Consider the following 24,807-nt stretch of genomic DNA (forward strand, 5'->3'; position numbering starts at 1 on the left):
TTCTTAAAGAGACAGCTCACTCACTGTGTGCTTCTCTTAAAGAGACAGTTCACTTAATGTGTCCTTGTTAAAGAGACAGTTTGCTCAAAATTCAAAATTCTGTTCACTTAAAGGCTGAGAGACAAAGTCGGGTTAATGTCGGAGCTTGTTGGCACAGTTCATTCTCCTTTAGCTTAATCCCTAATATATTAGGGGTCGTCAAAGCAGAAAGAATCGCCAACTATTGCAGATACCCTTCTTGCTGCAACCCAGTACTGGGAAACACCCATACACTCTCACATTCACACACATTCATTCACTACGGCCAATTTGGTTTATTCAGTTCACCTACAGCGCATGTGTTTGGACTGTGGGGGAAACCAGAGAACCCGGGGGAAACCCACGTCTACACAGAACATGCAAACTCCACACAGAAATGCCAGCTGACCCAGACGGAGCTCGAACCAGCGACCGTCTTGCTGTGAGGCCACAGTGCTAACCACTGAGCAACTGTGCTGTCCGTTGGCCCAATTCAGTATCCATCCATCCATCTACTGTATCTATATACATTACATATATTTTCAACAGAATGTTATAAATAATTATATTAACAAAACGATTGAATTTAATTAGGTTTTTTTTTTTACATTAACCACGTCCTTGTTTTTATTATTATTTATTTAAATCAATCACTATGATTTATTTAATAAATAACATCCCATTTTACAATAATAATAATAATAATAATAATAATAATAATAATAATAATAATAATAATAATAATATCTATTTTAAAGAATATATGCATTAATTAAATAAAAATATTAATGTCAATTTTATTCATTTAAAAAAATAGTTCTAGCAATGTTGAGCTTTTTCTTTAACATTTTAAATAATCTTATTAAAATTTTAGCAATAATATGATATTGCTTATTTCAGATTAAATTCAAATATGAAATATTACTATTATTATAGAGAAATATAAGCAACAATTTCAAATAAAACAAACATCTATTGCTTATACAAAAATATAAACAGAATACCTTCAATGATAAAGTGTGCAGCTAAGCCAACATAAGACGCAGATACATTAATTTAACTGGTTTCATCAAAGTGAACACTTTACAAACTCCTTTAAAAAGTTCAGAAAGTACATCTTAACCTTGCTAAAGTGCAAACCTCAGAACAGAACAGAAGAAAAGATCAAGCTGAAAAGAAAAGCTCTGAAGAAAAGTTGAGTTTGGTGTGGATTCTGATGAAGGCCTTGAATGAGTTTCTGAAGAGAATCAATGCAAAGAAAATAAAAAATCAAGCAGACTGGCAGGACGGTCAAGGACACAACGGCCAGAAAATGGGCTGAATGTCAGATTTAGTTTTTGAATTTAAAACTGGGTTTTTTAAATTATTATTCTGCAACATCGCGTCTCTGAAAATATACTGACAAAATCAACTGTATTTTCTCTCTCTTAACGTCAAAATAACCCACCAGAACTGATTGAGCGAATATAAAGCAATGGTGTTTTGCTCAGAGAATTTATAAACACACACCTGGTCACAAAACCAGAGTAGCATACATTGCATATATCAAGTTCATAAATCACGCCATGGACATTACATTAAGATGCCTGCTGGTTTAAAACAAAAACTAAATTAAAAGAAGATGGGCAGATGAGAACTTTTCTGTCATAGATTATAGTAAAACAACTTGTCAAAAAGAATTTAAACAAATGTAAACCCTACGAACAGATTAAATATAGGAATTGAGAAAAGGGCGCTCTTTTATTATCAGCTGTCAGTCAGCGCCTGTTCTTTTATTCCTGCTCATTGGACCTTTGCTATTATCAGCTGTCAGTCAGCGCCTGTTCTTTTATTCCTGCTCATTGGACCTTTGCCGTGTGCAGTGTAAATACAGACAATCAGATACGAGTCACGTTTAAAAGATGATGTAAGCCGGCCATCAAAAAAAATCAGATACAGTAACAAAATCGAAATTGACGATCAAGATCTGCAGTTAATTATTTATAGTTTATTATTTATTTATTGATTTATTTTAGTTTTAATATACATCATATAAAACTAAACAAAAGAGAAATATTTCCTTGGTATCTAAGTAAAGTGTATTGAAATATTTCACTTTATTTCAGCTTACATGTTTATCCTATTTCAAGTAAACAAAGCTTTTATTAAAAAATAATACAAAATTTAGTTTTTTTTAAACTGGTGTCAGTTTGCAAAACTTTAGACGAAATCCACAAGCATTGTCAAAATTGCAGATTTTCATAAATATGGTTTCTATGTTTCGTGTACCATTTTTACAGAAAATGTTTTCATATTTGACATTAAGGTATACAAGAAATCTCAATCACAGCAGACCAATGTCAGGTCTAGATTCGCATTGACAGAAGGTTCTTTTCAAAATGTTTGACTAAAGAAAACTACACTGTGATGTAGAGGAGAACCTGTGGCCAGCGGAATGAACCGCCAACTTATGAATGCCTCCTCAATTGTAAGCCGCTTTGGATAGAAGCATCTACTGATTGGCTAAATGTAAATGTAAACAAGTGGTGCTTTGTGGAAAACTCTCATGGAAAGTCGTTATACCAGGGGTCTCAAATTCAATTTACCTGAGGGTCACTGGAGGCAGAGGCTGGGCCGCATCAGCTTTTCCACAAGACATTAATTATATTATTAATTATTAATTTCTAATTTGTTTATTTTTTCATCTTACTTTGCGTTGAAAATAAAAATGAAGAGATTTGAGAAGATTTGGAATTTTTTTTAACAAAAAATAAGATGAACAAAATATGAAAAATGTTAAATTAATAAGAAAATAATTCAATCAGTAATAAATAGTAATTTAATAACAATAATTTAATTTACTCTGTTATTTTATTAGGTGGAGTTAGTTTCATTAGGGTGTTTAGTTTTGTTTATTATTTTTTCTGTGGGTCCACTCCGAGGTTATTGGCTTCACGTTTTTGGGTGATAAAAAAAAGAAAGAAAAAAAAAACAAATAAAGAGACCCGACACCAAAGCATCATTAAAGTGAATTTTATTGGTCGGGTGTTCTTTTATGTTGCAGCCTTGACCCTAGACCAGGGTCATCACATATCTGCTGCGCTGTTGTTAAAAAAGCAACACTGTGTTATTGTCATTTGTTCTAACTACTTTTACATCATATAGAAATATATGTAATGTTTATCGTGTCAGGCAATGCAAATACAATGCAGGTAGAGCAAAGCAAATGACCCACAAATAACAGTCCGACTCTATAATTGGTCCAGTTAGCGAAGGGCCTTTTTGTTGCCGATGGACAAGTGTCGATATTTGACTGCAGACAACTCCAGCAGGCTGCATTGGGTTCCTTACTTTTCTTTTATCCGTCTTCTATTATTGTATGCATCATTTGATTTATTTTGTCTGAGAGAGAGAGAGAGACCTTACATTGACTCTCTAAGTGCCATTTCAGTTCACTTCCAAGTGAAAAATAGTCATTAAATAACTCACTCTTGTCTAATCTTCAAGAAGAGCCCACAGTTACGTAGCTCCTCTGTTGTGTTCTGTGACTGACTTGAGTCGTGTTGCTTCAGTATCATGCAATCCAGATCCAGGGACACTGTTCCAGCTTCTCGAGATCTCTTTTGATCAGGATTATCAGATTTACTCGTGGTTTTAAAGAAATGAAAATAAGCTTGATTGTCTCTTTGCTATTTTGAAAAGACAGATATTAGGCAGGCCACTATGCCATTATTTATTTTCGCTGCTCACTGTGCGTGAAACCGCGGTATTCACCGCGCACAAGTTAATACAGAATCTATTAAAATAAATACCGGGACCCAATGATAGCAATTTTTGGCTGGTCAGATTTTCTTGAGACTCTCAACCGAAATGTACGGTTACCTGTTCAGTATGGCATGATCATAGCTAAAAAAAGTTATCCTTTGTTTTTGGAAGAAAAACGTTCGGCCTTTTTTTTCTGACCGGACTCACCTCCACTTTACATTTGGAAAGAATAAGATATACCACCTCTGGGAACTCTGGGAAATTTGATCAAATGTGGGATCCAGTCTTTTTTTTCTGAAACACCATAAAGACTAATAGTGCTGTTTAATTTCTGAAGATTTGTAAGGTTTTTTTCTCTCTACATCCATTGCTCTGTCTTTTTGTAGGTCATGCATGTTTTGTATGTCGCCACTTTCTCTTGTTTCATGCTTTATTTTACATTTTGCACAGATTATCGTTTCATGATGGGTTTGTCTGCCTGTTCTTTGGTTTTCTGTCTGCAAAAATTATAATAATAAATAAATAAATAAATACCAGAAGGCAAAACACAAAAATAATTACTGATTTATACAATTATCTACGTATAATGTCCCGCTGGGCAGTTGTGGATGAAGCGTGCTGAGAGGAATGTCCACGTGTGCCCAATAGAAAAGAGGAAGCAAATAGGCACGGAAGAAAACACTCCATGGCAAAGCTGCTGTAACTTTCACTGAGAAATGTTTCTCTGCCTGCGTCAAGTCCAACCGATGTCCCGCCCCCAAGAGCCATATACCCCACTGTGATTGGTGGGTTCATTCAGCTCCACACACACACTATAAAGTGCCATTCATATCCAAATCACGGGCTGCGCTAACATTAAACTTCCAAATTAAGACGGAGGCCACAAATTATCGAGTTTGAGACCCCTGTCTTATATGGAGGTGGTTTGGGTGCATATGATGCAAATTACTCATGGATGCTCACTTTTCAGGGATCACCACAGCGGAATGAACCGCTAACTTATCCAGTATATGTTTTATACAGCGGATGCCCTTTCAGCTGCAACCCAACACTGGGAAACACCCATACACACCTTTTCACAAAGATACACTATAGCCAATTTAGCTTAACCAATTCACCTATAGCGTATGTCTTTGGACTGTGGGGGAAACCGGAGCACCTGGAGGAAACCCACACCAACACGGGGAGAACACGCAAACTCCACACAGAAATGCCAACTGGTCCAGCCAAAGCTCGGACCAGCGTCCTTCTTGCTGTGAGGCGAATGTGCTTTTTTTTAAGACTTCAAAATTAACCAGAGGGCTAATAACTTTACCTCAGCTGCATAATTATTAATATATACAGTTAATATATACAAACAAATATTAGGTTAGTAAACCATTTATTTTGCATGTGATTAAAAAAAACTGATTAATCTTTGCCCAGAATGAATTCTAATAACAGTAAGAAGGAAGTGTCCAGCGATCAGGATTACATCTGCAGGAGCAGAAGAGAGCAAACAGGAGGTTCAGAGTCCAGAAGAGCAGAAGGGGGTTAGTCTGAAACCCATCCCAAAAGCTGACCCTCATCGTCCCGTGAGCAGACAGATCACAGGACCCATTTGAGACACTGACCTGGAGACCCGACGCTTGCCTTCGGGCGACAACACCACAGTCAGCTGGTCCTGAGGAGCTTCTGATTGGCTACGACTGGAGATGGTGACCAATGAACAATGAGGATGAGACGGGAACAAAATGAGATTCAATAAAATAAAATTAAAATAATAAATGAAAATAAATTATTACGACTGAAAATGATGAACAATGAGCATGAGACGGGGAAAAAAAGAGGATATTCGAGACAGAGCTCAACACTGAGAGGAGGAAATATAATCAAATAAACAGCTGTGATTAAATAAATAAAAAAGTAGAAAATATAAGATTAAATGATTGAGACGGTTATGGTATATTTTGCATCTAATTTAATGGAAATCGCTTTTGAAAATACTATAATAATACTGATAATAATATAAAATAAAAGACAGTAGTAAACGATTGAGTCAGTTATGGTATAATTTGCACCTAAAGAAAACATAATAAATAATAGAAGAAAAAAAAACTGCAACTTAAAAAAATAAATAGTAAATGAGTAATAGTTATGAAACTCTTTAACATGTATATATACACTACTTGACTAAAGTCTTGTCGCCTATCCAATAACAATAACTTGACTTCTAGTTGATCATTTGGTATCAGAAGTGGCTTATATGAAAGTCAAAGGCCTCTAGATTACGCTTATTTGACCACAATAAAATATGATCATGCCTTGATTTTGAATGATTTCATTAGGACAGTCTGATCACTGAACAGAAATCTTCATCTAACCCTAGACATGCTCAATAATGTTCATGTATGGTGACTGGGCTGGCCAATCCTAGAGCACATTGACCTTCTTTGCTTTCAGGAGCTTTAATGTGGAGGCTGAAGTATGAGAAGGAGCGCTATCCTGCTGAAGAATTCGCCCTCTCCTGTGGTTTGTAATGTAATGGGCAGCACAAATGTCTTGATACCTCAGGCTGTTGATGCTGCCATCCACTCTGCAGATCTCTCGCATGCCCTCATACTGATTGTAACCCCAAACCATGATTTCTCCTTCACCAAACTTGACTGATTTCTATAAGAATCCTGGTTCAGTTCAACAGATGATGCCACTTTTCTAAACGATCAACTAGAAGTCAAGTTATTATTTGTTGCTCTTTGAAGCAGGAAAATAATTGAAGGCAGAAGTAAATAGTATAAATTTAAATTAAAAATAATACGCTAAATAAGTGTTATAAATGTTAAAGAAACAACATAATCCCATGGCATCAACTGAAGCTACAAAACCCAAAGTGATTCAGGAAATACAATAATGATGGTTGGTTTAATGATTGCTCAACCGTCTCAATAATGAATACAAATCTGTACTGTTTTATTCCAAAATAAATACCCAAGTTCTTTTAGCAAGTGTGAATGTAGAGGATACACATTAAAACACAGACACACTTGATCAGAGTGACCTTCCCTTCAGTTATTGGCTCCTAATAAAGTGAAACTGCTGCTTTCCTGAGAGATTCCGTCAGCAAAATACAGCAAACTAACACAGAGCGCGAGAAACAAGAGGCAAAAACTGATGCCAACAAACACCATGAACACAGAGACTCTGGCAGAGGAAGAGCATTGAGGAGGACCACAAACAGCAGAAAAACATCCAGACAGAGAGAGATAGAGATTGCCACAAACTCAGACTGTCAGCCAATGGACAAACCTAAAGCAAGAGCACATCTTACAGTACGCTGTTCAGTTATAACTATTACCATTCTCTTTATATTTTTATTTATTTCTATTATTGTTATTCATCATTATTATTTTTAATGTCTTTAATTATTATTATTATTATTATTATTATTATTATTATAACACATTTTATTTTCTTATATTTATTTACTTTGTATATAACATATATGTACTTTTTTACTTGCATTACAGATCTGTTCATGTTCTCTTATGTTTTGTATTACTGCAATACTGTGCAAGTCATGAAAATAAAGCTCATTTGAATTTAAATTTGAGAGAGAAACCAGAGAAATCATTTTCCGCCAATTTGAAACATTAATTATTATTATTTTTTATTTAAATGACTCTAAAAAAACTTTACCATGTACTTAGAGAGGATAAATTGACAACTAAACCAGCTGCAAAATATGTACACATCATACACACCATAAGAAATGGTTCATGTAAATCTATGTGTCGAGACTTTTTTATTATTATGGGTTCGAGCACGAAACCCTATTGTTTTCCCCAATTGTCTGCCATAATTGATATTGTCCAGGCCAAACCGTAAAGCCTAGTTATTATTGTAAATGTTATAATTATCAAATGTATTATCTGTTATTTTGTCATTTATTTCTTGTTTACGGTATATTTTATTAATTTGATGATGTTAATAAACATATGTACATATGTTATACATATTTAAAATACTTTGGCAATACTGTACAAAAGAGAGAGAGAGAGAGAGAGAGAGAGAGAGAGAGAGAGAGAGAGAGAGAGAGAGAGAGAGAGAGAGAGAGAGAGTGTACAGTTAGTGGTATAGCCAGAGAGGCAGTTGCAGATTAGGAAGGAAAGTGGAGACTAAATAGTTGAGTTTTTAGTCGTTTCTTGAAGACAGCAAGTGACTCTGCTGTTCTGATGTAGTTAGGGAGTTCATTCCACCAACTGGGCAGATTGAATGCGAGAGTTCGGGAAAGTGATTTCTTCCCTCTTAGGGATGGAACAACGAGGCGACGTTCATTCACAGAACGCAAGTTTCTGGAGGACACATAAATCTGCAGAAGTGAGAGCAGATATGAAGGAGCAAAGCCAGAGGTCGCTTTGTAAGCAAACATCAGAGCTCTGAATTTGATGCGAGCAGCAACTGGCAGCCAGTGCAAACGGGTGAGTAGCGGAGTGACATGTGGTCTTTTGGGTTCATCAAAGACCACTCGTGCTGCTGCGTTCTGAAGCAGCTGAAGAGGTTTGATAGAATTAGCTGGAAGCCTGGCTATATATATATATATATATATATATATATATATATATATATATATATATATATATATATAGATAGATAGATAGATATATATATATATATATATATATATATAGATATAGATAGATAGATAGATAGATAGATAGATAGATAGATAGATAGATAGATAGATAGATAGATAGATAGATAGATAGATAGATAGATAGATAGATAGATAGATAGATAGATAGATAGATAGATAGATAGATAGATATAGATAGATAGATAGATAGATAGATAGATAGATAGATAGAGAGAGAGATGCTTTATTGACATTTTGTATATATATATATATATATATATATATATATATATATATATATATATATATATATATATATATATATATATATATATATATATATATATATATATATATATATATATATATATATATATATATATATATATATATATATACATACAAAGTGCTTCCCACACATAGACTTTACTTGGGTGGGCCGAGAATCCTCAAGATTTTAACACTCTGTTGAAGTCTGTGAGAAACTCACACCTGAGCAATGCATGAGACTTCATTCTCCACATGAGAGGCGTCTTTAAGCTGACAGCACCAAAAGCCTTTTATATAAAGTATTAAACACATTCAGGACTTTCCCCTCGAGTCAGTTCATTCTTATTAAACATACATTTTCATATTTTTTGTTTTGTTGTATTTTTTATGTTTGCATTATTTAGATTTTTACCAAAATCTGGATCAAGCAGCTGCTTTAGATACATTACACCCAGGAAAAAACATGATGTGTTCAATACCCCCCCCCCCTGTATTTAATAGCTAAAGAATATAAGTTTAGTTTTTTTGGTATATATACACAGTTGGAGTCAGAATTATTAGCCCCCCTTTGAACTTTTTTCTTTTTTAAATATTTCCCAAATGTTGTTTAACAAGGAAGGAAGGAAGTTTTCACAGTATTTCCTATAAAATTTTTTCTACTGGAGAAAGTCTTATTTGTTTTATTTCGGCTAGAATAAAGAATTTTTTATAAACCATTTTAAGGTCAATATTATTAGCCCCTTTAAGCTATATATTTTTTCTGATAGTCCACAGAACAAACCATCATTAGACAATAACTTGCCTAAGTACCCTAATCTGCCTAGTTAACCTAGTTAAGCCTTTAAATGTCACTTTAAGCTGTATAGAATTGGATCTAATTTAATGGAAATCGCTTTTGAAAATACTATAATAATACTGATAATAATATAAAATAAAATACAGTAGTAAATGATTGAGGCAGTTATGGTATAATTTGCACCTAAAGAAAATATAATAAAAAATAGAAAAAAACATAACTGCAACTTAAAAAAATAAATAGTAAATGAGTAATAGTTATGAAACCCTTTAACATGTGTGTGTATATATATATATATATATATATATATATATATATATATATATATATATATATATATATATATATATATATATTCTATATATAATCTTAAAAATATCTACTCAAATATTATTTACTGTCATCATGGCAAAGATAAAATAAATCAGTTATTAGAGATGAGTTATTAAAACTATTATGTTTAGAAATGTGTTGAAAGTATCTTCTCTCTGTTAAACAGGGGGGCTAATAATTTAGGGGGGCTAATAATTCTGACTTTAACTGTATGTCTTTACTTTATTCAAACATTTTTTAAAGTACAGAAAAGTATTTTTTCTGGACTCAGATTTAGTTGATTGTTTTATCTGTGGCTCTCCTGACTCCCAGGCAGCAGAAGGCCACTAACGGACAAAGCAGTTGGGCCTTTATTCACACATAAACCGTCTATTCTGTTCCACATGTCCAGTCAAAGCAAGAGCTCAGTCCTGTATAAAAGTCTTCAATAAAAAAAGCAGACATGAGAAGCGTCCAGCCGGACTCACACAAGGACATCAGAAACCGATTTTCTTCACACAAACAAAGCCTGAACAACAGAAGGCTTCGCTTTTTCTCTCGCCCTCTGCTTCTGGACCAAAATATTAGCTTTCTTTCCTTTTTTTCACAGTTTCTTAGCAACTGCAAATTACAACAGAGAACTTTTCCGATGAGGCCAAAGTCAAAACGCCAAAGAAAGAGACGAGGTGGAAGATGCATTGCAGATTTCAAGTGAAGATTGTGACAGATGCAGAAACACAACACACTCAAGAGCGCTGTGTGCTTTGTGTTTTAATGCCAGTGCTTTTAATGTGACGTCTTTGCTAAATAACTTGAAGAGATCGAGGTTATGAGAGGGTTTGAGACTCACCGGCGGTCGTTCCTGCGGCGGCGAAACAGCTTTTTAGTGTGTGCGATTTCAGCTTCATTAGGCAGAGGAGGAAAAACCTGCAAACACACAGGACAAAAACACACACGTGAGAAATGCACAAATAAGAACTGTGTCTTTTGTGAATTAATTAAATCATTCTAAAATATTTTTAATAATGTTTTTAGTTTAACACTGTATATTTTGCATATTTTTTATTTTATTTTATTAATTATTGTTAAATAGTCAGTTTAGTTTTATTGTCCGTTCTGCTTAGCACAGAAATGAAATTTGTCTCTAACACTGGATTTAAAGGGCACCTATGTTAAAAAATCTACTTTTCAAGCTGTTTGGACAGACATATGTGCATGTATGGTGTATAGACCGTCATATTGGGGAGATATAAACACACCCAGTGCTTTTTTTTCAATTTAACAACATATAAAACGGTGGACCAATTGGAGCGGTTTTCAAATCAACCGCAACTTTACGTAGGAGAGCGGTCCCCCCGCCCACCAATATTGATTGACAGGCGCGTCATCATATCCTCAGTTTGTTGATTCACGTCCGCCATTTTCAACGTGAGTCGAAGCGATATCACTAAAGGAACACGCTAGCTCTATTTTTAGATGCAAGGCTCATTGGGCTCAACACAAGATCAATATTCTCCACATTATCACTCTAATCAGAATTATTGGTTGTATCTTTAGGTAGGTTTGCAAACATGTGTACTTCTCATTGAGTCTACCTTATACTTCAGCCGTTTGCATTTCTCACGATCCCAGAAGCTCCCTGTGATCTTAACTAGCATGCATTTTAGAATTCTAAACATAGGTTTCTATCAGGGTACACTCAAGTCGATGGCTGGGCGCTGCGGACCGCTGCAGAAACCTATGTTTAGAATTTAAAAACGCGTGGCGCGACGATTCGGGACACTTCATGTTTCTGTTGCGCCACAGAGAGTGTCTGGTGTGCCGTGTCGCGGCTTTGAGCGGTGCATCCGGTGCCTCAGTCAAAGTTAATTCAGTGTGTGTGGTTATTAGTTTGTGTACAATCTCGGCACTTGAAACTAGCACACAGTTGGCTGTAAAACTGTACAAAGACACAAATGATTTTGTACTCTCTGCTTGGTCTGTGTCCGAGTCGTACATGTACGACTGAATGCTGATCCTCTCACTCCTTCTCCGTCTGCCTGTCAGACTCTGTTGCAAACGCAGAGTGGGCGAGCTCATGGCCCCGCCCCCTTGTTACATTGGCGGGAAGCCGAAACTAATTTACATGTGAAGCAACACACCCCTAAATCAGCGAACTGTGGACACGCCCCCAACATGACACTTTTTAACACATTATAATAAAATAATCTGAATTGTGTTTTGAACTGAAGCTAAACTGGCACACTCAGAAGAACCATAATATTAATATTAAATCATAAAAAAGAGGTAAACTATGTGCCCTTTAAGATGCACACAAATGCACACAAACTCGCAAACAAGCGCAAATGCACACAAATGCACATGCACACACACACAAATCTTGTTTACTATTCAACCATACACAAACAATTGAGAAAACAATTAGCATTTTTACATTTTCAAGCTTGTCTAGAAATAGGAAACTCTAGTCCTTATGAACCTTTCAGGTTTATGGCAACACACACACATACTTGTACAGCTTTATGAGGACTTCTCATAGCTGTAATGATGTTTCCACTGTACAGACTGTATAGTCTCTCCATCTCCCCCTAAGCCAACCCTCACAGGACACAATCTGCAGTTTGACATTTTCTAAATACTTTATTCTGTCTGATTTATTTTCCTCATGGAGAGCAAAAAATGTCCCCATAAGGTCAAAATGTACTGGTATTGCTATTCTTGTGGGGGCATTTGTTCGTAAGGAATATAATACCATGAGGAATACTCGTTACGCACACACACACACACACACACACACAGACAGAGTCCTCATGATTTCTGTATGTAACCCGTCTGAATCTCTCAAGCCAAAACCGCTGCATGCTGATTGGCTGCCTCTGATTGCACACAGATGTGGCGGGAGATTAGTGTAATTGTTTACTTTTCCTCGTCGGCACGGTAATGAGGTCTTCTAAGGCTCGACTCCGCCCACATACACTAATCACAGCCAAAGACGGACACTGAGAGTCGCCAGCGTTCATTTCATTTTAAGAAATGACAAGAAAACAGCAGAAACTGGAGAGAAAACAAGCTCAGGAAGACTTGATGATGACTTAAACTCTGCGTCAAAGAGCTGGCAGAAACATTCAACTATGAACGAAACCCATTCTGGAGACAACATGTAGAAAAGCTGCCATTGTTTATGTGCTTTAAACCTGTAAGACTGACTGACTCCTGTTAAGAAACAGACCGTACACTTCTGAAGAACATTCAGGGCTCTTTTACAGACTTTTAAACTCTCATGCATTCAAAAACATTACATTTACTTATTTAGCAGGTGCTTTTATCCACAGTGACTGAGAGCGAGTATAAAGGAAGCCCTTCATCAGAGAGCTGCAGTACAGAAATGCTACGACAAGACATCTTTCCCCTTCAGAGATAAATACATATATTTTTATGTTTACTTTATTGCATCCAAAATAAACATTTGTTTTGACATTACATATGTGTCTGTGCTGTGTATTTTTATTAAGCATATACGCTGTAAAACCCAACCATCAACTTTATCAAATGAAATGAGTGTAGTTAACTCAACATTGATGAAAGTTAATTCTACTCATTTGAAAAGAGTTTTGAACTCAGTGTTGAAGGCGACAAGCTATTTAAATACCTTATTACTTCAACTTAAATAGAGTAAGTTTACAGTACTCATAGATTAGTTTAACTCAAATGGTTTGAAGCAATCAGGTTCCCTCAAAAGGTTTGAGTTGCCTTCACTTATTGGGTTTTAAAGTATTCAGTTGGTTTGAGTTCTCTTCACTTATTGGGTTTTACAGTACTCAGTTGGTTTGAGTTCTCTTCATTTATTGGGTTTTACAGTACTCAGTTGGTTTGAGTTCTCTTCATTTATTGGGTTTTACAGTACTCAGTTGGTTTGAGTTCTCTTCATTTATTGGGTTTTAAAGTATTCAGTTGGTTTGAGTTCTCTTCACTTATTGGGTTTTACAGTACTCAGTTGGTTTGAGTTCTCTTCATTTATTGGGTTTTACAGTACTCAGTTGGTTTGAGTTCTCTTCATTTATTGGGTTTTACAGTACTCAGTTGGTTTGAGTTCTCTTCACTTATTGGGTTTTACAGTACTCAGTTGGTTTGAGTTCTCTTCACTTATTGGGTTTTACAGTACTCAGTTGGTTTGAGTTCTCTTCATTTGTTAGGTTTTACAGTACTCAGTTGGTTTGAGTTCTCTTCACTTATTGGGTTTTACAGTACTCAGTTGGTTTGAGTTCTCTTAATTTATTGGGTTTTACAGTACTCAGTTGGTTTGAGTTCTCTTCACTTATTGGGTTTTACAGTACTCAGTTGGTTTGAGTTCTCTTCATTTATTGGGTTTTACAGTACTCAGTTGGTTTGAGTTCTCTTCACTTATTGGGTTTTACAGTACTCAGTTGGTTTGAGTTCTCTTCATTTATTGGGTTTTACAGTACTCAGTTGGTTTGAGTTCTCTTTATTTATTGGGTTTTACAGTACTCAGTTGGTTTGAGTTCTCTTCATTTATTGGGTTTTACAGTACTCAGTTGGTTTGAGTTCTCTTCATTTATTGGGTTTTACAGTACTCAGTTGGTTTGAGTTCTCTTCACTTATTGGGTTTTACAGTACTCAGTTGGTTTGAGTTCTCTTAATTTATTGGGTTTTACAGTACTCAGTTGGTTTGAGTTCTCTTCATTTATTGGGTTTTACAGTACTCAGTTGGTTTGAGTTCTCTTCATTTATTGGGTTTTACAGTACTCAGTTGGTTTGAGTTCTCTTCATTTATTGGGTTTTACAGTACTCAGTTGGTTTGAGTTCTCTTCATTTATTGGGTTTTACAGTACTCAGTTGGTTTGAGTTCTCTTCATTTATTGGGTTTTACAGTACTCAGTTGGTTTGAGTTCTCTTCACTTATTGGGTTTTACAGTACTCAGTTGGTTTGAGTTCTCTTCATTTATTGGGTTTTACAGTACTCAGTTGGTTTGAGTTCTCTTCATTTATTGGGTTTTACAGTACTCAGTTGGTTTGAGTTCTCTTCACTTATTGGGTTTTACAGTACTCAGTTGGTTTGAGTTCTCTTCACTTATTGGGTTTTACAGTACTCAGTTGGTTTGAGTTCTCTTCATTATTGGGTTTTACAGTACTCAGTTGGTTTGAGTTCTCTTCATTTATTGGGTTTTACAGTACTCAGTTGGTTTGAGTTCTCTTCATTTATTGGGTTTTACAGTACTCAGTTGGTTTGAGTTCTCTTCATTTATTGGGTTTTACTGCACTCAGTTGGTTTGAGTTCTCTTCATTTATTGGGTTTTACAGTACTCAGTTGGTTTGAGTTCTCTTCATTTATTGGGTTTTACAGTACTCAGTTGGTTTGAGTTCTCTTCATTTATTGGGTTTTACAGTACTCAGTTGGTTTGAGTTCTCTTCATTTATTGGGTTTTACAGTACTCAGTTGGTTTGAGTTCTCTTCATTTATTGGGTTTTACTGCACTCAAAAAACATTTTTTTTGCTCGTTCGAACTACTTATTTAAAATGAGCTGAAACACATTCTTGAGATTTCATTGGGACAACTTAATTTTTTTATGTTCAATCCACATAAATTTGTTAAAAGTGTTAACTTAATTTTTGTTGGGACAACATGAATGAATTGTGTGGAATTGTGTTTACAGTGTGTGCTCAAATTGCTTCATATACTCAAATAGATTAAGTTCACAGTACTCATTAAGGTTAGTTTTTGAACTTAAATGGTTTGTTGCAATCGGTTTCCTCAGATGGTTTGAGTTGCCTTAACCATTGGGGTTTTACAGTGTATGAACACACACATACATGCATTTTGAGAAAATGTTAATATATATAAGCAATATCACACAATTAGCAGTGCGAAATGGCTGTATATCGACACTTGTGGGAGGCGTGCGTTGGCACGAGGCCGTAAGCAGAGTGCCTTAGGCTACGTTCACACTGCAAGGTTTAGGGCTCTATTTTGACGATCCATGCGCAAAGTGCAAAGCGCAGGGCACAAACGCATTAAGGGCGTGTCAGAATCCACTTTTGCTAATTTAAGGATGAAAAATCCACTTTGCGCCGTGGCGCATGGTATAACAGGGTTGAGCTTATTTTCTTAATGAGTTATAGGTGTGTTTTGAGAATAAACCAATCAGAGTCTCATCTCCCATTCCCTTTAGGAGTCTGTTGTGTCGCGCCATAGCGCATTTACTATTTACATGGCAGACTTTGTAAGTGGAAAAACTATACGCTTCACTAGAGAGAAAACAGTTAAACTGAGCATCTACAGCGCGAGAATGAGAGATGAGCACAGACATCAATTAGCCTATACATAATTTCGTTTGTTAAGCGCAAAGATTTGCTTCAAAACTATTTCTAAATTCAGTTCTAATTTCCAGCAAACGAATAAATAAACAATAATAATTAAGTGTGTTCAAAAAACTTGTTATATCCTAATACACATGCTGTGCCCCATATGGTCTAAAACCTGACAGGTGGACAAATCTAAGCTTGTTTTTAATAAAACAAATATAAATATGCAGATAATAAAAAACACTGCTAATAATAATAACATTATACAAAAGCAAATTGTTATGAATAAACTGAAAAAGCCCCCCGAGATGAAGGCATGAAAGTATGGTTTTTATATTATGTAGGCTAGAAAATAATGTTTTGTAATATTTGAATCTTTTATATGTATATTCTATATATATCCTTATAATATCCTATAAATATCCTTAATATTTTTATTCTTTTTCATTTGTAAAGATATTTGCGTATTGCTCTACATCCTGTTTGTATTGTATTGCTCTGCGCTGGACTGGTCTATAGAACAGTCTATTAAAGTTCCTCAAAATAGCTATGCGCCAGCAATGCGCCTCAACACGCCTCCTTTTTTAGATCTGAACGCCTATGGGCGCACATATGAGCGCAAATGCATTTGCTATTTAAACAGCGTTGCGCAAAACGTCAAAACGACTCTTACACTCAGCTGAAACTAGCAAACAACAATTGCGTCGCGCCTTGTGCCACATTGCGCCGGGTGTATGATAGGGCCCTTAGTGCTCAAATCAGATTTTTTCTCAGATCTGATTTGTTCGCATAGCTGTTCACATTGTTGGTATAAATGTGGCCGATATCAGATTTGCAGTGTGAACAGATCATGGTCCTAAACTGACAGCACAACGGACAGCACAAAATGTCTAAATATGCACACAGTGTGTATACTGTACGAAGCACGTTGTCTAACGTCACAGAATGATGATGCAAGTTGCTCAAAGATTATGTAAGTCACATGAAATCCGACATAACCGTTCACACTGCGGTCGCATTGCAAAACATCAGAGTCACATGAGGGAGGAAAAATCTGATTCGGGCCACATTTGGCTGCAGTGTGAACATAGCCTTAGTCTCCCACCAGTGATGATATTCAGCCATGTCTCACTGCTACTCGCATGATATTGCGTTTATACAACTGTTCGACGGCATAATCATGTAGATACAAAAGAAAATCAAACACAGAGTCTCAAAATCCTTTTGTACGAGGAAATTGTTTCTTCATGCACACACACACACACACATATACATTCAAATGCACACAGTACACAAGCACAAACAAGCAAACGCGCACAGACGTATACAAACACACACAAACGCATTAACATAAATAATTCGTCTTCTCACACACACAAAAACACTTCATGCACACAAGCATGCAAACAAGCATACAAGTGCACACAAGCACAAACACGCACGCACACACATATAATGCATCATGCACAAAAAAAGAAAATCAAACATGGAGTCTAAAAAGCCTTTTATATGAGGAACTACTTTCTTCCACCGTTCATTCACATCTGCAGCTGACGGTCAGAACAGCAGAAACCGTTGCTCATTCACCAACGTCACTTTAGAGCTAGTGTTTGAATGATTCTCTAGCATAATATCTAAAGTGATGACAAAACAGGTGATTTCGCTCACATTTTAAGATTATAAAGCCGAACAGCATGAAATGTCATCAGTCTACAGAGATTTCTCAGTATTTCTCTGTTGCAATCTGGAGTTCACAAAAATTAAGCCCAAAAAAGCAGCGCAATCACTACCAGATCACTGTTGTTTGCGATAAGGAAAAACGCTGAACACATGCGGGCATTTCTTCTTTCTTTCTGTTTACTGAAATAGTCTGCAGTGAGTCCCATCTCACACTCAACACACTACATTTACTCAGAGATCAACTTCGAAAGTTACTTTCTATGTTATAGTGAGTTATAGAGATTTTATAGTCAGTTTTATAATGGGTTGATCAGCTGTAGTTACAAATTATGCAGATATTCTCCACTAAGGGTTTATTATGCAGTCTCTGTCGCCCATCTTGTGGATGACGATGCAGTCACAGTCTAAACAGCTACATTCTCGCCTAAAAAAGCCTCAAACGTACGTTATGTTGTCCAACAGCTGCAATATTTGTCAAACTGTAGTGAGTTTATTGATCTGCTGTCTCTCTATGTGGGCGGAGTAATACACAAGGGTGAGGAGGCTGTACGAGTGCTGTCATTGCAGAATATCACAGGGCTATCAGCCAATCGAGAACCAGACAGAACTGTTGTATAAATAAATATATAGACCGCCTTTATGCTTCTCCCGAACTTGAAAAATATAATTTGCTGGATTAAGATCGAGTGGGGGGGTCGGATTGAGATCGTGATCTTTATTCGATTGATCACGCAGCTCTATATATCAGTTGAAAAAAAGATCACGATCTCGATTCGACCCCCACACGATCTTAATCCAGCATCTCTACGATTCAGCCAATTATTTTTTCAAGTTCGGGACCAGCATAAAGGCGGTCGTACAGGTCTTTACGTGATATATTCATTGCTCTGCAACATGGACACCTCCAAATGATGCTAAAAGTGTCACATATTGTATTAATAAGGTATAAATGTGTGAGAGTGTGTATGAGAGTGTGTATTTGTGAGTGTATGTGTATTACGAGAGTATGTATAAGAGAGTGTGCATGTGTGTGTGTATGAGAGAGCGAGAGAGAAAGAGAATGTGTAAGAATGTGTGTGTGTGTGGCTACCGTTGCAGTGCTGCAGGATGTCACTAGTTGGCCGTCTCGTCTTTAATGTTCTCCAGATGACAATCACAACCACACCAAACACACACTGAGACTTCAAAGCTCCTAAATATGTCAATATTTACACAAGGCCTAAACTGAGGAAAGCGAGGCACGAGTTTTCCTTCGGCATGATTAAAGTGCTCAGTTATTATTCCAGCGCAAATAAAGCGTCAACATTTCAAATTCTTTAAAGTAAGCTCAGAACACCGCCTAAAACACGCAGAGGAGGAGAAAAAAACTAAAGCATGCGAGCAGGAATGCGGTGAATAATGATAGCAGAATAAAGGGAGGAGATCTGCTAGGGTTTTTCAGTGTGAAACAATACGAGTGAGTGTGTGTGTCTGTCCTGACAGATGAAAGCGGCTGACACACGGATCTGCACGTCCCGCTGAGCCTCCTCTGACCCGTGGCTACACGACTGACGGAGAGGAAACTGAGGCCTGCCGACACATTCCAGTGGTCACAGGTCACAGTTGAACCAGTGCGACCCCTCCCACTCTCAGCTGATTGGCTGGAGCTGAAACACGGAGATGATGTAATGAAGATGTAATAGTGAGAACAGATGTGGTGTCAATCAAATGTCAAATAAGTTGTTAGCAAGATTTAACACTATGCTAAAATATTTAAACACACTAACATGTTTCAGCACACTGCTAACAGTGTTCAGCACATTACTGCCTTGATCTATCCCTCTGGTAGCATGTCTTAATGCAATGCTAGGATGTTTTAGCACAATACTAACATGGTTAAGCACACCGTTAGCACTAATTAACAAACTGCATATTTAAGCACCACAATGCTAATATATTTTAACACAATATAACACTCTGCTAAGATATTTGAACAAATTAACATGTTTTAACAAACTAACATGTTTTAGCACACTGGTAACAGTATTCAGCACATTACCGCCTTGAATTACCACACTGCTAGCATGTTTTATCACAATTCTAACATGTTTCTTACATGATATATCCATCTGGTAACAAGTTTCTGACATGTTAATGCAATGCTAGCATGTTTTAGCACAGTACTAACATAATTAAGCACACTGTTAGCATTAATTAACCAACTGCATATTTAAGCACCACAATGCTAATATATTTTAACACAATATAACACTCTGCTAACATATTTGAACAAATTAACATGTTTTAGCACACTGCAGCCTTGGATTATCACACTGCTAGCATGTTTTATCACAATGCTAACATGTTTCTAACATGATCTATCCCTCTGCTAACACATTTAAACACACTAATATGTTTTTGCACCGTGTTAACATTATTCAGCAAACTGAATTAACACACTGCTAAATGTTTTATCCCAATGCTAACATATTTATAACTTGATAGGCCCTCGGGTAGCATGTCTTTATGCAATGTTAGCGTACTATGTTTTAGCACACTGGTAACAGTTTTCAGCACATCATCCGCCTAAATTATCATGTTGTCAGCATGTTATATCATGATGCTAACATGTTTCTTACATGGTCCATCTGGTAACAAGTTTCTAACATGTCTTAATGCAATGCTAGGATGTTTTAGCACACTACTAACATGATTAAGCACACTGTTAGCATTAATTAACCAACTGCATATTTAAGCACCACAATGCTAATATATTTTAACACAATACAACACTCTGCTAACATATTTTAACAAATGAACATGTTTTAGCACACTGCAAATTGTATTCAGCACATTGCAGCCTTGGATTACCACACTGCTAGCATGTTTTATCCCAATGCTAACATGTTTCTACCATGATTTATCCCTCTGCTAACACAGTTAAACACACTAATATGTTTTAGCACCGTGTTAACAGTAGCACACTATCATCCTGAATTATCACACTGTTAGCATGTTTTATCACATCGCTAATTGTGTGCATTTTTCTGTTGTGTTGTCCAGACAACGAATAAAGCAAATGGATATAATCCGGATACACCAAAATAATCAGATGTGTGCAGGGCGTCTGAACAAAAGCAGAGCGTCCTGTGTGAGATCTGCTCATCTGAGTCTGTGTTTCTAAAGTTAGCGTCCGGCGGCCGCAGAAAACTCTTTGTTAGCATCACTATTGCAGGATGACTGAACCTGAGCCCTTTCCTGAGCATGAGTCAGTGTCACGACTTTCCGCATTCCAGGAGGGAAAGTGACACAGGAATTCCTGCGCCGCTAGCGGGAGGAATGAGGAAGACAATGAACCATCAGTCAAACAGACGAACACTTGGCATGAGTGAAAGAGAGATAGAGAGAGAGATTCTGGATGCCCTCCAGATGAAGCATAATAACTGTAGTACACACACACACACGCACGCACAAAAGTTTTTTAAGAGGAAAGAAAAAACAGGGACTAAGAATCAGTGTTCCCACAGTAGTTGATTAGTAGAGGGCCGCTATTATGGGTTTTTGAAAATGACCTTCCATGTAGTGTGTAACACAGCTTTAAGTGAAGTGAAATATCCAGCTGATGCTTAAATCTGAAAGTGTACATGCTGCATCCGAAACCGCATTCTTCCATACTATACAGTACGCTAAAATCAGTATGCGAGCCGAGTAGTATGTCCAAATTCATAGAATTCGAAAATCAGTATGCAAAAAGTACCCAGATGACTTACTACTTCCGAACTTACTACTTCAACTTCGAAGTTCCGAAGTTGAAGCGACACAACTGACGCAGGGTAGGTCATGTGACCATAACAAAATGGCGGATGTAGTACGTCTGAATTCCATTTATACTTTTCACATTCATACTGTATAGAGCGTACTTTTTTAACGGCCGAACAGTATGTTTAAATTCAAATACAGTACCTACTGAGTAGTAGGCGGTTTCGGACACAGCCAGTGTTTAAAACTTTTGATTCATCTATAAAAGAGTCGACTTGCAGTGCTTCAAATGAATACTCTTGATGAGTCTTTAGCCGATTCGACGTGACGCCGATACGAAATTTAAGCCCCGCCCAATTGTTAAATGCGCAAACCCAGGAAAATTGAAACCTGCAGCCCCGCCCACAAACAGTAGCAAAGAAAGGAAGACAGGCAGTGTTGCCAACTTAGCGAATCTGTCGCTTTATTTAGCGACTTTTCAGACCCCTCTAGTGACAAATTTCTAAAAAAGCAACTAGCGACAAATCTAGCGACTTTTTTCTGTTACTGGAGATTTTTATAGACTGTCATTTGTCCATACTGCACCGTCCCTACTCTTCTCAACGAGCTGTGGGTGATGCCGTCGGCCCCTCCCCCGCCTCAGAGCACTTACAGGCAGCCCAGTCAGTCCTCGTACAGCAGTTTCTTCCACCTGCAGATCAATTCTCTGCGTACCGACGGCAAATAATTTAACACCGGCAGTGTGAAGGTATTTCCCTTGTACAGCCAAACCGTTCTGCTTCTTCTTTATTTTAACAGTTTAATTTGACCGTTTATTCTTTTCTTGTTCACAATCACAGATATTTTTAGGTTCGGGGGAATGAGGTGTCTGAATAACACTGTTGAGAACCGGGTACTGTGTACTGTGGTGTTAGTAACTATAAAGCTATGAAGTACTATAAAGTGCGATTTGAGCAGCTGATGCGATCGGATCCTATACCAATGTCGGCGACTCTGGGGTTTCACAAACCATACTAGGGGGACCAGGGGGTTGGGGATGGTTGGGTGGTTGAAATTACAGGAGTTTTCCGGGATAAATAACAAAACGGGAGGGTGGTGGGAGATGGGTCTGAAATACAGGAGACTCCTGGGAAAAACAGGAGTGTTGGTAGGTATATGCTCACACATACACTACGCACTCTGACTACTTCAAAATTGTTAATAAGCCATGGTGGGCATTTCACTCGGTCTCGTGGTGAAAGCTGTTGACCAATCGCAACAGGCTGTCATCGGTCTAATCAGCGCAGATCAACTTTGAGCTAAGGAGGGGTTTGGAAACAAATTAATTGCTGAAGGAATCATATGTGATTCGCTGGGATAATTAGGTAAAAATAAATGCAGATTATAAGACCATGAAAGTGTTTTCTGACCTTGCATGCATATCAGACTGTTGGAGACTCTAAAGCCAAAATATAAACCTTTTAATGTATAATAGGAGCTCTTTAATGTGAATCTAATTGAAAAACAGCCTCAACTCTTTAACTGCCTGCTCTACCAAACGGTTGACCGTGTTTGTACCGTTTTAAATGATGACTGTTAAAGTCTTTTAAAGAATGACTGTTTTAAATGTTTACGCACACCGTATTGTTGGTTTACAAAAATACTCTAACCAACATAATCCTGTTGCACTACTATATGATTTTGAGTTTTATTGTAAAAAAAAAAAAAATTATAAAAAAAACACACAATAAAACAGCAAGGAGGTCACTGGTTCGAGTCCCGGCTGAGGCCAGTTGGCATTTCTGTGCTAAGTTTGCATGTTCTCCCCGTGTTGGTGTGGGTTTCCTCCGGGTGCTCCGGTTTCCCTCACAGTCCAAACACATGCACTATAATGGAATTAAAGAAACTAAATTGGCCATAGTGTGTGTTTGTGCGTGAATGAGTGTGAATGGGTGTTTCCCAGTACTGGGTTGCGGCTAGAAGTGCATCCGCTGCGTAAAACATGCTGGAACAGTTGGTGGTTCATTCCGCTGTGGCGACCTCTGAAATAGAGGCTAAGCCGAAGGAAAATGAATGAATTAATAAACTAAAAGGAAGAAAATAGGGCAATGCAATAACAAACTAAATGGAATAAAACTAATAACAATAAAAGAAAACATTTATATATACAGTTGAAGCCAGAATTATTAGCCCCCTGTTTATTTTTTCCCCAATTTTTGTTTAACGGAGAGAAGATTTTTTTTTCAACACATTTCTAATCATAATAGTTTTAATAACTGATTTATTTTATCTTTGCCATGATGACAGTAAATAATATTTGACTAGATATTCTTCAAGACACTTCTATACAGCTTAAAGTGACATTTAAAGGCTTCACTAGGTTAATTAGGTTAACTAGGCAGATTAAGGTAATTAGGCAAGTTATTGTATAATGATGGTTTGATCTGTAGACTATCGAAATAATATATAGCTTAAAGGGGCTAATAATTTTGACCTTAAAATTGTTCATAAAAATTAAAAACTGCTTTTATTCTAGCTGAAATAAAAACAAATAAGACTTTCTCCAGAAGAAAAAATATGATCAGACATACTGTGAAAATATGCTCTGTTAAACATCATTTGGGAAATAGTTAAACAGAAAAAAAAAATTCAAAGGGGGGCTAATAATTCTGACTTCAACTGTATATATTTACATAATATATTAATACAGTTAAAAGAAAGCAGAATTACTACAAAAAAAAAAAAAGCTAAAAAATATTACATTGAAAAAATAAGGCACTGTGTAAATGCAAATGCTAAATAATTGTTAACAAACATAATAGCAAAATAATACTGGACTTTTAAGAATCATTCATAGGAATTACAAACTGTGTGTGTGTGTGTTAATTTTGTGACTATCTGTAGTTTAATCTAGCTGTGGAGTAACACCTTGATTCTTTAACCCCTGCAATAATTCCAAGAAAAGTCTAAAACACAATCTCTTTAACAGTCTGTGAAGTGATGTAAGCCGGTGTCCAGTTTACAGTGTTTACATCAGTGTGTGCTTCCAGACGAGTTTAACGTTCTTCGGGAGCGTCTGCAGTGTTTGTTTTGGTCTGGTTGCTGAGTAACACGTCTGGCTCTGGCGCTGTGTAACTCGAGGCTGAGAGGAGTGACATCATCGCTCTCTTTGGGCCAATCAGAAGATCCTGAGCTGTTCCACTCGCTCACAGTCATGATACACACATACATATATACACTCATAAACATACACACACAGATACACACACACACACACACTACCTGACAAAAGTCTTGTCGTCTATCCAAGTTTTAGGAAAAACAAATAATAACTTG

General features: G+C 36.7%; 1 protein-coding gene across 1 annotated transcript in view; it reads right to left on the minus strand.

The window, feature by feature from the left end:
• The window catches only part of ctif (CBP80/20-dependent translation initiation factor), a 152,020-nt gene that overhangs the window by 49,363 nt on the left and 77,850 nt on the right, over positions 1 to 24,807 (minus strand). The window contains exons 8-9 of the mRNA XM_056446694.1: positions 10,603 to 10,679; positions 5,376 to 5,450 (exon numbers count right to left, since the gene is read on the minus strand). Coding sequence (XP_056302669.1) covers positions 5,376 to 5,450; positions 10,603 to 10,679 — 152 coding nt within the window. The remainder of the gene's footprint in view (positions 1 to 5,375; positions 5,451 to 10,602; positions 10,680 to 24,807) is intronic.

The sequence above is a fragment of the Danio aesculapii genome, chromosome 21 (genome assembly GCF_903798145.1).
Source record: "Danio aesculapii chromosome 21, fDanAes4.1, whole genome shotgun sequence".
Taxonomy (NCBI): Eukaryota; Metazoa; Chordata; class Actinopteri; order Cypriniformes; family Danionidae; genus Danio; species Danio aesculapii.